The sequence below is a fragment of the Notolepis coatsorum genome (genome assembly GCF_963971535.1).
Source record: "Notolepis coatsorum genome assembly, chromosome: 11".
Lineage (NCBI taxonomy): Eukaryota > Metazoa > Chordata > Actinopteri > Aulopiformes > Paralepididae > Notolepis > Notolepis coatsorum.
Genome location: NC_140175.1, coordinates 54313138 through 54327710, shown reverse-complemented (window position 1 = coordinate 54327710; position 14573 = coordinate 54313138). Strand labels below are relative to the sequence as shown.

General features: G+C 43.7%; 1 protein-coding gene across 1 annotated transcript in view; it reads left to right on the top strand.

Annotated features, from left to right (window-relative positions):
• The first annotated feature begins 1962 nt into the window (after positions 1–1962).
• The window catches only part of LOC311236664 (unconventional myosin-Ih-like), a 128774-nt gene continuing 116163 nt past the window's right edge, over positions 1963–14573 (top strand). The window contains exon 1 of the mRNA XM_084324374.1: positions 1963–2041. Coding sequence (XP_084180500.1) covers positions 2024–2041 — 18 coding nt within the window. The 5' untranslated portion in view covers positions 1963–2023. The remainder of the gene's footprint in view (positions 2042–14573) is intronic.

Below are 14573 nucleotides of genomic sequence, written 5' to 3'. Positions count from 1 at the left end.
GTATGTGTGTGTGTGCGCGTGTAGTAAGATGTATTTCCCTGAACCACGCCTACAGTGAGCAGATAAGAATATAACAAAGTGCAATGTTCTCACCCAATTTGTATTCTCTAATGAATAAGCCCCAAAAACTGTGCTGTATGCAATCAAATGAGGACCACGGTCTCAGAGGAAACAAACTTATTGAAGACAAGAAACATTTTGAAGGTCACAGACAGAAATCATCTCCAGCTCAATCATCAAGACTGATATGTGGAGACATGCAACACAGCCTCATCAGAAAACCTAAATAAAGTACTAATCAACCACAGGAAAAAAGGTACATAATGTACATTATGGTATAGCCATAAGTAATATATTTACATATTGTATCAGCAAAGGTCAACAAACGCTGCAACCAGGAGTTGGACCAACAATCATTGCAGTCGTGGGCGAGTGCTTTCACCACTCTTGATTATGATTGATGATTATAGTTAGAGAGTTAGTTTTAACATTTGCTTAACAGTTATGGTTAAGACATTAAGTTAGGTGTTGTAAACCACATGTGTTTCCACTGCTGTCACAGTGAAAGAGTGCGTTCATGAGGAAAAAAACCACTCACTCATTCTTACTATTGGTTAAGGTTAGGGTTCGATTCCCAGCAGGGGAACTTAAACGTTTTCTAAAAAAGGTAAACGTTTTGAATGTAATACGTACACATGTTACATTTTACAATACAATATATTACTTATAGACAATGATGAGTGGAGATCACAAGTTCATGTCCATGGGCCTGCAGGTGCCTTGTTCTAACATCTTGTCAGTCACCTACATGTAAATTGCATCACTTCCAAAGTGGACATTCATATGCATATAATTGAATGTCTTTGCATCAGGTGAGATGTCCTCATGTTCTGTTAGAACCACTGACCTACCGGTATATCTTGGTTAGATTGTTGTATGTTCTTGCACTGATAACCAACACAAATTCTGGTGTATCCCCACATTGGAGAATAAAGATATCCTGATTATGATAGGTATCATATGTAGGTCCTCAACGCCCCATCCCCTCTAAAATATCCTTCATCTAAAAATATCTTATGTATAGGACTAATATGTCTCTAGACAACTTGTTGTATGACCTAGAAAGAAGTAATGGGTCCATTTCACACCAGTCCAATAGTGCTGACTGTTTGTGTGGTGAATAGGATCTCACATCAGGGAATGGTCTGTTGCTGCTGGGCTGCAGGCAGCAGGGAATGAGGCTAACCTAAAAAACAGGAGAAACCAGGACACAGGACTGTGTGCAGAGGCTTTGCATCATGGAGCTGTTATACAGTATAAGGAACTGTCCTGTAATGTGGAGTCTCTCTCTCTCTCTCTCTCTCTCTCTCTCTCTCTCTCTCTCTCTCTCTCTCTCTCTCTCTCTCTCTCTCTCTCTCTCTCTCTCTCTCTCTCTCTCTCGATTATACAGTGTAAAGCAGCAGTGCATGTAGTAAGTGTGCTTGTGTGGTGTGATGTGATGTGTTTTGTATATGTTGGAGTTATAACAATAGCAATGTTTTAGCCCTGATCAGGAATCCCAGTCCTGTTCTCCTCTTATATTCTCTCTCTCTCTCTCTCTCTCTCTCTCTCTCTCTCTCTCTCTCTCTCTCTCTCTCTCTCTCTCTCTCTCTCTCTCTCTCTCTCTCTCTCTCTCTCTCTCTCTCTCTCTCTCTCTCTCTCAGCCCTGACCAATAATCCCAGTTCTGTTCTCTGCTGTCTTCTCATCACATCATCAGCCAGCTGGACCAGACTTGGACCGAACAGAACCGAACACAGCAGAACAGAACACAGCAGAACAAAACAGAACTCAGCCGAACCAAACAGAACGGAACTCAGCGGAACCGAACAGAACTCAGCAGAACAGAACTCAGCAGAACTGAACAGAACACAGCAGAACAGAACAGGACTCAGCAGAACCTAACACAGCAGAACGGAGGAACAGAGCAGAGTGGAACAAGACAGATCTGAATCACAGCAGCTCTATGCACACAGAATAACAAACATGTACAGAAACTCAAAGGTAGGTTCTATTATCTGTTATTTCAAATTTGAATACTAAAAACTCCAGTATATATATTTTTACAACTGAAGGTACTAGTCTGTGATCACAGCCAGTGTACGGGGACCACCATCCAATAGTAATTTGTAGGGATGCTCGATATTGGCTTTTTTTACCTATACCGATATTGTCCAACTCTTAATTTCCGATACCGATATCAACCGATATCACATTTGAATGCCGATATTGGCCGATAATATCGGTAGGCCGATAATATCGGACATCATTTATATAGAAATGTAAAAAAATAATAATAATAATTTTTTTTAAACCGATACCGATATTTTCCGATATCACATTTTAATGCCGATATCTGCCGATAATATCGGTAGGCCGATAATATCGGACATCCCTAGTAATTTGTCTTTAATGACTTGCCAGGTCAAATAAAGGTCAAATAAAAATAAACCATTAGAGATCAATGCATGACCAAATATGCACAGAAATACAAGAGCTTCATATAGAACACATGACTACATAGTACTGTAATTAGGAATTAATAGCAAATATGTTTATTTGTGTAGAATATTGAAAGGAGGATGTTTACCTTCACCAGAATACCATTTTATGAAGGAGATTCTGCTTTTACTTAAGTAAAGGAATTGTATTCAGGTGTATGGTGTAGTGTTTCTTAAATCTCAGTGGCAGTCAGAATGTTACTAAGCGGTCCCTGATCAAATTCATCTGGTGTAGAAATAGTGTAGAAGAGTGTAATATTGTTGCTTGCCGGTCTCCAGGACAAAAAGACAAACATTTGCCAGTCTGAAAGGGCAACAACACTGGTAGAGTACAACCACTGTGCGTCTGTGTTTTAGACTCTGGCTCTGTCTAAAAGCATTTATTTGCTCACATGAATTAAGTATCAGTGAAAGTTTAGTTGTTTTGGACGAACAGAAACTGTTCATTGTTATTTGGCATCAGTGGTCTGCCTCATTCTGTACCCCTCAGAGACAAGACTGTAACACCGGTCACATCATTTACCTCTTAACAGAGAAGGGGACACCAGCAACAGTGTTTTGGTTTTTGAGATATTGGTAGCAGATATGATTAGCATTTGTTAGAAATGCAAGTGGAGGTCAATGGGGTCTGAAGTATATCTCTGAATTTACTTTACTTTAACATGGCTAAGAAGTGTTGATAAATTGTACTTCCAATATCTCTAATAATAATAATAATAATAATAATAATAATAATAATAATAATAATAATAATAATAATAATAATAATAATAATAATGATAATAATATATAACCAGTATAAGTGCTTTTTACATTGACTGAAATTACTCTCAGGATGTAATGATGAGAAATGGCATTCTGTTAGTACAAGGTAGTAGGCTACATTTACATTTAAATTTAGCTGACGATTTTATCCAAAGTGACTTGCAAATTGTGTACAACAAGTTAGCAGGAGGGGTACACCTCTGGCGGCTAAGGGAAAGTGTAGTTGTTCGTCTAACAAGTGCATAGTAGTATTAGCATAGTAGGTAGTAGTATAGGCATAGATGCATAGTACATAGTAGATAGTAGTATAGACCTAGTAGCATAGTACATAATAGTAAAAGACAGTAAGAAGGTTATTATCTTTATTCTATTATTATTTTGTGTGTTTTTAGTGCAAGTGTAATGCACATACATTATACCTTTTTATATGATCAACTCTAGATAACTATTATTTCTTATTATAACTCTGGATAACAGTGTCAGCGTAATGTCTTCATTGTAGCCTAAATGATAAAGTGGACAGACAGAAAGGTGCATGGTGCCGTGGCAGGACTCTGTCTGATCATCACTTTATACAGACTCAGCAGGAACCATAAATGGGAGAATCATAGCCCTGACACTGTAATGGGCTTTTACTATGTAATGGTGACACTGGTGTAATGGGATTTTACAACGAGTAAATCAGAGAGCTGTGGGAGCAACTAGACTCACCGTGGCCCAAGCAAGGTGAACAGACTCACCGTGGCCCAAGCAAAGTGAACAGGCATGTTTGTGTAGATGGTACTGTGCATGTTTTAAGTGGCTGTAGATATTATTCCATCTTGTAAGAAAGCTGTAAAAATCGCAACCTCTCATTGGAATTACAACACACCTTGACTAGTGCACAGTAAATTTCGCAGAGTAAATTTTACTCAAACTGAGTAAAATTTGACTCAGTTTGAGTAAAATTGACTCAGTTTGAGTAAAATTTACTCTGCGAAATTTACTGTGCACTAGTCTGTGGACATGTCCTAAATATAACCATGACTAGTCTGTGGACATGTCCTAAATATAACCATGACTAGTCTGTGGACATGTCCTAAATATAACCATGACTAGAGTACATTTTACTCATTTTGAGTAACATTTTACTCAGTTTGAGTAAAATTTACTCTGCGAAATTTACTGTGTGGTGGTTGTATTTAGGACATGTCCACAGACTAGTCATGGTTATATTTAGGACATGTCCACAGACTAGTGGTGGTTGTATTTAGGAGTAGGACATGTCCATAGGCCAGTGGTGGTTATATTTGGTAGAATAAGGCTGCAAAGCCAAAACAACTTCATATTCACTGCTGCCTAGTTAGAATACCTACCTGTGGTCAGACGTCTATTAATCCTTTCCTGTTTTTTTGGGGGAATGTTTTCTCCGAATTCTATCTCGGCATTCTAGAACTCTCACACATATCATTAGAATGTTCAGTTCTCAATAGGTCTAATTTCACATGAACAACTGAAAGGCTTATTAGCAGACTATCAAATAAGAAAGCTGTGGGATCCCCATTCATTCTGCAGTGTCTCAGTTGTTATTGGTTTCTGGAAGGCAGCCACTGTCTTCAAGGTAGCTAACTGCTGTTCCACCCCATTCTGAGCTCTGCCAATCACAAGCAATGAAGTATGAGTAGATAGCTTCAGGCCCGGACTGGCCATCGGGACGTTCGGGACGAATCCCGATAGGCCGGAAGTAAAGTGGGCTGGTCCAAAAAAAAGTTAAAAATAATTATTTTAATTATTTTTGATAGGGGGGTTCGACTGGCCCATTTAGTCCACTCTGATCGGCCCACTTTGGTAGGGTAGGGCTGAAAAAGTTAGATGTAAAAATGAAAATTGCCACAGAAAGATGCTTAAAAATAGCCTACTAGCTCTTGCAGTGATTTCAGTCATCTCCCAGGCTACATGGTCTGTACGGCGGGCCGGTGTGGGCCAGTGTGAGTCGGTGTGTGGGCCACTAATGTGGGCCGGTATGTGGGCCGGTGTGTGGGCCAGTGTGTGGGCCGGTGTGTGGGCCACTAATGTGGGCCGGTGTGTGGGCCAGTGTGTGGGCCGGTGTGTGGGCCAGTGTGTAGGCCAGTGTGTAGGCCAGTGTGTGGGCCGGTGTGTGGGCCAGTGTGTGGGCCGGTGTGTGGGCCAGTGTGTGGGCCAGTGTGTGGGCCAGTGTGTGGGCCGGTGTGTGTGGGCCGGTGTGTGGGCCGGTGTGTGGGCCGGCAGTGGCACCGGCAGGATTAAATTCCATAGTACGCATGCTCGCTCACACAGAAACAGTCGACTGTCCGTCCAGATGATGTAGCCTACACAGCGCTCTACTACAGATTAGGGCTGTCCCCGACTAAGGATTTGGATGGTCGACTATGATTGGCCAAAATTTGCCAGTGTGTGGGCCGGTGTGTGGGCCGGTGTGTGGGCCGGTGTGTGGGCCGGTGTGTGGGCCGGTGTGTGGGCCGGTGTGTGGGCCGGTGTGTGGGCCAGTGTGTGGGCCGGTGTGTGGGCCAGTGTGTGGGCCGGTGTGTGGGCCAGTGTGTGGGCCGGTGTGTGTGGGCCGGTGTGTGGGCCGGTGTGTGGGCCGGCAGTGACGCCGGCAGGATTAAATTCCATAGTACGCATGCTCGCTCGCACAGAAACAGTCGACTGTCCGTCCAGATGATGTAGCCTACACAGCGCTCTACTACAGATTAGGGCTGTCCCCGACTAAGGATTTGGATGGTCGACTATGATTGGCCAAAATTTGCCGTTAGTCGACTATTGGTCGACAAAAAAAAATATATATATATATATATAATATATTTTTTTTCCTCATTCCATTTGGGCTGTGGGGGGTGCTTAATGTCTGAAAGAGTCGACTGAAGGCTTCTAGACCTATCTCAAACCCTGCCCCTTTTCTTGATCCTCCAATCACAGCTGTCGCTTACCTCGGACAAACTTTGTTTGTACGAGGAAGTCCGAGGTAAGCGACAGCTGTGATTGGAGGATCAAGAAAAGAGGGCAGGGTTTGAGATAGGTACATCTTGAACATTGAGCATTGAACAATGAACATTGAGTACCACAGAACACTGAACTATCCACACATAAGCACACATGAGCACACACACGACACGCACGCTGTGCACGCTCACACACTAGCAGCCACTTTAACACTTTAACATGAGCGGGCACACACTCATGCCGCACACACCCACACTTATTGCCAAAAGGAAAGGCCACTTTAAATTAGTATTAGCAACAGTAACAGTGTATTGCACTACCAAAGCTACCTAGCATGTCCTATATGCTCTGTAAATAACTATGTACAAATACCGAGATGTCACACCATGTTACCTGTTACCTGTTATTGCACAATGTTTTTTGTATTGGATTCTATTATATGTTGTACCACTGTATTGCACATCGTTGCGGGCAAGACCACCCGCATTTCATTGTATACTCGTATGCCGTGACAAATAAAACTCTTGACTTGACTTGACTTGATATTTGTCTAGTCTAGTGTGTTCATTAGATGGGTGTAAAACTCTTGACTTGACTTGACTTGACTTGATATTTGTCTAGTCTAGTGTGTTCATTAGATGGGTGAAATCCTCTTTCAGTGCCTCTGTGCCTGTTTTCTTAGGCAGTTAGCCTCTGGTATGCATGCCATTAGCGTTAGCCACGCTTCTAGGCCTCTTTTCTTTTTGGAAAGAATGATAAAAAAAAATAATAATAAAAAAGTATAAATATTATTATCATTATATATTTTTTTTATTCGACTAAGAGGTTGGCCAGTCGACTACGGCTCCTTTCGACCGATTAGTCAACTAATCGACTAATAGGGGTCAGCCCTACTACAGATACACTACCCAGAGCGCAACGACACACATACCGGTCGGTAGGTAACAAAAGTGTGTGTGTGCCCGCGGGCCGGAGCGACTCTGAACATCTCAGGCTGAATTTGTGTCCCCTAGCCTATCCGTGACATAGAACGAGAGAAACTCAATGCCATTTGGAGCATACCGTAGCGTAGCCTAATTCTCCTAATTCTCTGACACCATAGCCTATTCTCTGACAATATAAGCCTTCAGAGACGTTTTTTGTTGTCCTTTTAATGAAGGAATACTCTCCAAATCAGATAACACGGACGGTTGCTTCTGATTGATTGATTGATTGAAAACTTTATTAACAGATTGCAGAATGGGTACAATACAGTACAGCTCAATACACACAATTGTTAAGGGGATGCAGACCAGAGAAAGACTTTCGTCTTGTTTACATCAGGGTCCCCCATTTTCAATTCATCTGGACATATATGACATACATGACATACAGATAGTCAGTACTGCTACATCTATACATTTATGACATACCAGATTTGCAAATACAGTACTGTTTGTGATACAGAAGGAGTCAGGAAAAGGGAGTATATACATTTGACGTAGAAACTGTACATTGGAGGAGGTTGGGTGGGGGGGGGTTGGGTACACTGGGATATTGACAACCATACTGGGTAATCTACCTTGGAGGTGGTTGGGGGGGGGGGGGGGCACACTGTATATACAAGCAAAACTGTACATTGAGGGGGGGGGGGAGACACTGTACAAACAAACAAAATTGTACATTGGACTATTGACAAAACCATACTAGGTAAATGACTGTACATTGGAGGGGGTTGGGTTAGGATATTTACAGGGGCCAGTTTTGAATTGCAGTCTCCCGTAGGTGTCCCTTGAGAGAGGTTTTGAAAGTGGGTAGTGATCCACATTCCTTTACAGCTTTGGGTAGGGCGTTCCACATTGATGTGGCATAATTGCGAAACGTGTTTAGTCCCTTATTTGAGCCGAATCTGGGTTTAACATGATTTGTGGAGCTCCCTCTGGTGTTGTGATCGTGGTATTCACTGACCTTTGGGAAGTATTTTGACATGTACATGGGTACCTTCTACTGTGCGAGCTGCCTGCCATTGCTGTTTGAATGAAGATTTGCTTCTGTGTCGTCAAATGTTGTGCTTAGTGAACAACGTGAGGCTGCCTGGAGATATAGCTCTAAGGTGGAAGAGCTGATCAGCAGAGGGAAGCAGTAATCTAACAACTGTGAGCATTTCAATAGGCTATTTTTCCTTCTTTCAGATTTTTGATACACTGTTTCTCCATCAAGAAAGCTTTTTCATAATTCGGATGGCATTTTACTAACTTCAGTGTCAACCAAGAATGATATGCAATTCGAAATTGGCCCCTGTAAAAAAAAGAAATGGTGGAGCTGAAAAAGCTAGAATTAAAAAACTAAAATTGCTAGTAAAAGATGCAGAACAATATTTGAAAATTACAGACCTGTTTAGTAGAGGAAGGAACAAGTGACTTGCTGCGAAACATGCTGGTGATGTAGAGTAGGACAGTTTAATTGGGGGAGAGACAGAGAGAGTGACAGACAGACAGACAGACAGACAGACAGACAGACAGACAGACAGACAGACAGACAGACAGACAGACAGACAGACAGACAGACAGACAGACAGACAGACAGACAGACAGACAGACAGACAGACAGACACAGAGACAAAGACAGAAAGACACACACACAGAGAAAGAGAGAGAGAGCATGAGAGAGAGACACACAGAGAAAGAGAGAGAGACACACAGAGAGAGAGACACACACACACACACAGAGAGAGAGAGAGACACACACACACACACACACACACACACACACAGAGACACACATACACAGAGAGAGACATGCAGAGAGAGAGATACACAGAGAGAGAAAGACACACACAGAGAGAGACACACACACAGAGAGAGAGACACACACAGAGAGAGAGACACGCACAAAGAGAGGGAGAGAGACAGACACAGAGAGAGAGACACACACAGAGAGAGAGAGACAGAGAGAGAGACACACACACAGAGAGAGAGAGAGAGAGAGAGAGAGAGAGAGACCTGGAAAGCGAACAGGCTCTTGTAATGGGTGTCTGGGAGGAAGTGGGGTCTTTCGATGTTGATTAAACGGCAAGCAACTAATGTCATGAGTGCAAAATTAAAGGACAATAAATCTAATCTAACTGAAATTGTGTAGCACAGACCTTTCTATGGATCAAAACCTCAATATTATTATCGTGTAGTTAATACTTCATGTATCCTTAATCCCTAGGCTAATGAGGCACTAAGATGTTAGTAAAAAAAAGAAAACGTATGCCAATGACAGGAAGTAACGGTATATTATGTGTGTGTGTGTGTGTGTGTGTGTGTGTGTGTGTGTGTGTGTGTGTGTGTGTGTGTGTGTGTGTGTGTGTGTGTGTGTGTGTGTGTGTGTGTGTGTGTGTGTGTGTGTGTGTGTGTGTGTGTGTGTGTGTATGTGCACTGTGCACAAGTGCACATCTAGGGGCAGGGTGTAGATTTGGTCTCCCTGATGTTGACTCCTTAGCCACAGCCTTGGGTTGTTTAATACTGGACGAGTGTTTCATAACAGCCGCTGTGTGGGCCAGTTTCGGGGCTGGTGCGTGGGCTGGTGTGTCTGAATGTCCCGGGCTGAATTTGTGTCCCAGTCCGCCCCTGGATAGCTTCCAGACAGCCTAAATGCTGGGTAATGTGTGCCTCCTTCAGGGCAGTGAACCAGTACAGAGCAGTCTGCTAGGCAGTAAAATGATGCTGCAAGCCTCCTAAATAATACAGATAGCTTAATACAGAATCTGACAGTAACTATAATTGTTTGAAGCGATCTCTTTTATTTGGCTGCCTGGGAGGGTTGCAGTGTCATTCTGCTACCTGGCAGACCACCCTGTACTGGTTTACTGCCTGGAAGAAAGCACACATTGTTCAACTTTCTTTAGGCTGCCTGGAAGCTAATCACTAATTAATGAATCTCTAATACATAATTGTCTAGTGAACGTTGATCGTGGTTGGCTGAGCACGGAATGGGGCGGAACCACAGTTGGCTGGCTTGGAGTAATCAGTGTGACTTTCGGCTACCTTCCAGTCCAGTGTACACATGATTAATAATATGACGCAGAGGCACCACTGTACAAGATGAACTCGTTATATTAGGTACATGACTCTGAAATTGGACTCATTAAACAGAAACTGTTTAATTACACAAATAAAACGTTATGAATAGAATAGAATACAGTAGAATAGAAGTACTTCATTGATCCCAAAGGAAATTCAGCACTACAGATTGCTCACAATAAACATTTAGGTAGTCAAAAATCTAAAATCACAAAATAAGAATAAAGATACATTCAGGGATATACATTCGAAAATATGGATATACGTTCAAAAATATACAGCCAAAAATATACAGTAATAAACTGTCAAATGTACAGTAATAAATGTAAAAGTAAAAAGTCATAAGTCAAAAAGTCCAGGAAGATTACCAGAGTTTGTACTGTCACTCTGTGCTCAGTGAGGCACAGTGATGCATTGTATAGTCTGATGGCTGTCTACACTAATGCACACAATACAATACATGCAGTTGTGCTCAGAAGAAGCTCAGAGCGTTTTCCTGAGTCTCGCGACTGCCGCGGCTCCGCCACTTCCTCGATGTTGATTGGTCGGTCGAAAAGAGTTACCTTGATGAGCGGCGCTCCTCTCCAAAAGTTTAACTAGTTTCAACTTTAGGCACTGGGAGCGCATAAACGAGAGGCGCGGAGCGGAGCTGGGAAAAGGAGCGCGCGCGCCTGTCGCGTCTCTAGCATAGAAATGAATGACAACTCATAAAACGTCCCCGGTCGACACAGGCCATAGGCTATAGGTATGAGTATTACAGAACCACACATAGTCCACACCACACAGGTGTCTAAATACACATGCTCAGATTAACCCCTTTGATCTAACACTGAAATTCACACACAACAGTCCTATTTACACATAAACACACGGATGAACCAATAACGAACAACAAGTCCACGACCAAACACATCGAGTCTAACATTATTATAGTAGGCAAAAAAATTCAACATTATCGCCACCCACCTGATGGTCAAGATCTGCCCAATTTTCAAAATCTGCTTCGCCTTCTTTGTATTTCGTTTAACTTTCGACATGATCCTGGATACCTGTATTTTTTTTTAAACGGCGGGTGAAGTTGATTTGTGCCTGCAGACTGCAGTGCAGCGCCGCCGCGCTCCAAATGGTAAACGCAAGAATACCATGCATGTTCTTATTATTACGAGTAGGGTATATCTGCAGTGCCGCAACCCCATAGATTTATGCTATTGTCTATTACGGTGAATTAGTGCGCAAATCATTAATCATACATCAAAATAGCCTAGTTTTATTATTATACACGATGATGACGATACAGAAAATTACAGAAAAATGAGAAATGCATGGCAAAAATAGAATTTATTGTCAGTATTTTAGAGACCCCCCAAAAATTCACAAATCATGTTTTCAGGGGGGCTGATGTCTCATCTAGGGGAGCCATGGCTCACCCAGCTCCCCCATGATTCGCACCCAGTCTGTTGGGATCAGTTCTCCCATGGGTTCGAGCAGTTCAGTGTCTTTGGCAGAAATCTCTGGGTCTCCACCAGGAATTGGATGGAGATTCACTTTGATTCTGACAGGAAAGGTTAATGGTGGTTTAACCAGGTACAGATTTTAATCCACAGCGACATTATGACCCTGCTGTTCGTCTCTCTAGACTCACGCCTATTTACAATGTCTTGGCCGGGCTGGTAGGGATATAGAGCAATAAGACTCCCACTGCTGCAGCAGTGTTCAGCTGATGTCAATGGACTCCTTTGTCCTTTAGTGAGTGTTGTGAAGGGCCAGATTAAACCGAATATATATATTTATTTATATATATATATTTAATTGTATTTGTATATTCTCTAATATTCCCTGATATCCCTTGTATATTCCTTGTACAATATGCATTGAATATCCATTCTAGCCTACTGAACATCCCATAATAGTCTCCATTCTACTATTGGTCGAGACCTTGGTGCCAGGCTGCCATGCCCCTCAGACCCAGTTCAAACGTACCGCTCGACATGTACGAACAAGTCCTAGTTCCGCGTAGGAATTTGGCTACCGCACCACTAATGGGACTATTTGTTCATAGTGCGTATATATACTGCGCTACTAAAGTAGGACTTTCTTTTCAGTCCAGTTTCTTACCCTCCAATAGAGTCACAGACGTAAAGCCTCCCCGCGATGCCACGTGTGGGAGTAAGGCCAAGTTCGCCTACCATCGGTATTGAGACATCGTGTATATTAATATTTGAATAGTCATATTTGGCACTATATCGTCGAGTTGGACGTAGTCTATTAAGCTAATAATAGTCTGTTAATATATAGTGCTTCGTGCGGTGAGAATACTACCGTAGTCAGTACCCCATCGTTTCGGGCAGAGAACTGGCTGCTTACCCAGGGTGGTTGACCCTATGTGAAGCTGCACCCGAGGAGCCCCAGAGCCGACGAGCGAGTGGACCTGTATACCGGATTATTCTACCGACGACAGCCCGCCTTCCCAGGCACGGATTATGCTTTGGATACTTTGATTATTCTATGGATAAAGACCCCCGACACTACCGTGTGTTGGAACCCCCCCCCCTGGAGAGGAAGCAAGGTGAGGAGACGCTCTGCAAGACGAGGTCTCTCCACATCTCTCCCCCGTGGACCGGAGAGAGCCGGCCCACAAAGAGTCCACCTGCTTTCATCTGTGGTCCAAGGATCGCCGGCGCATTGAACGGCACTACAGTGGGTTCTCCTGGGATACCCTTGGCCGGACGAGGCAGCTGGATTCTACCCCCCCCCCCCTCCTACTCCTGTCGGCTTACAAGCGACCGGATTAACCCCCTCTAGTGTATCTAGCCTATAGTCATTAAAGTATCATTGCTGTTATTCCTTAACTATTCCAGGTCGTATATTTACCACCTGCGCCTTCAGAGATTGGACATTATCTATTGATATACCGACGAATACTCCTTGCCATAAAAGTGCATACTATTTCAATTCATAAATGTAATTAAGTGATTAAGTGTTTAGTCTACACACCATCGCTGTGTAGGCAATAAAGACTTGTTTCTAATTCGTACATTTGTGTTGGATCCGTTTCATCTACGTGAGAGTGTTCATGATAATATATTTATGCCGTGTACTGGGTGGCCGAATATTAAGTACAAAGGTAGTGGTAGTAAGTATCATATCTAGTAATACAGTCAGGGAATTGTACCCCTCAGTTACAATTGGTCCTTCGAGCCGGAGGGTAATTAGTGTAATATTAATATAGTGTTATTAATATTGAAATGGCCTATGATGAACACTCCACGAAACGATCCTCCTAACCAACGCCCGCAGCGCGAACGACGGCTCCCTCAGTACTTAGAGGCTTACGCTGTCAGTCAACAACCTAGTCTTCTACTAACAGTAAACGAGGTAAAACTAGAAAGTAAAAGTATGTCTAACCCCAACGCCCAGACTACCCCGACCATAGAGGCCCCTACGGGCTCTAATGTAACTGACCAAGTTCACGGTGGTGACCAGTGGGAACCAGACATGACTTCACACCCCGCCAGTACTGAAGAAGTAGTCCCCGATGAGTCCCGGGAGGAATACAACGCTACCGAGAGAGAACTCGGCACGGAAGAAGACGGGGAGAGCACCGTGGAGATAGAGCTCCAAGGCTCCGCAAGGAGTACCCCGAGGGAAGGCTCCCCTATACAACCGCCTTCTCCCAGCGAGGCAGAGAGGACCCTACAGCAGGCATTCCTCGTCAGCCTGAAAGCCTCTACTGAACGCGATAGACTCCAGGGTGAACGCGATCGATTGCAGATACAGCAACGGAGCGAAGAAGAGCACATACGCCTGGAAATAAGACGCATTCAGATGGAAGAGAATGTGGCCCGAGAACGAGCCGGTGCTCAACGGGACGCAGCGCGCGACAGACAGCAGTCGCAACTAATAGAACAGCTGATCAGACGGACAACACCCTCTCCCTCCGCCAGAGGCTCCAGGAACTCGTCTAGACACACCTCCAGGGCGGCATCCCCTAGCCGAGTAAACAACCCTGAACTTGACCAACAGACGAGGTCTATACCCCCCACAGACCACCTCCCCCCACCGGTCCAAGCGAGACCTAGCAACCGGGAAGGAGCAGCATATCCTGTGGAGAGGCTAAACCAGAGACTACAAGCACTGGATGACCTAACTGAAGACGAAGAGGAAGAGGAGGAGAACCGCGCCCGAAGACAGCACAGTACTCTACCGGACCAGGAGGTCCGGTACAGCCCAGGCTATACTCCCGCGGAGCTGCGCTACAGACCCCCG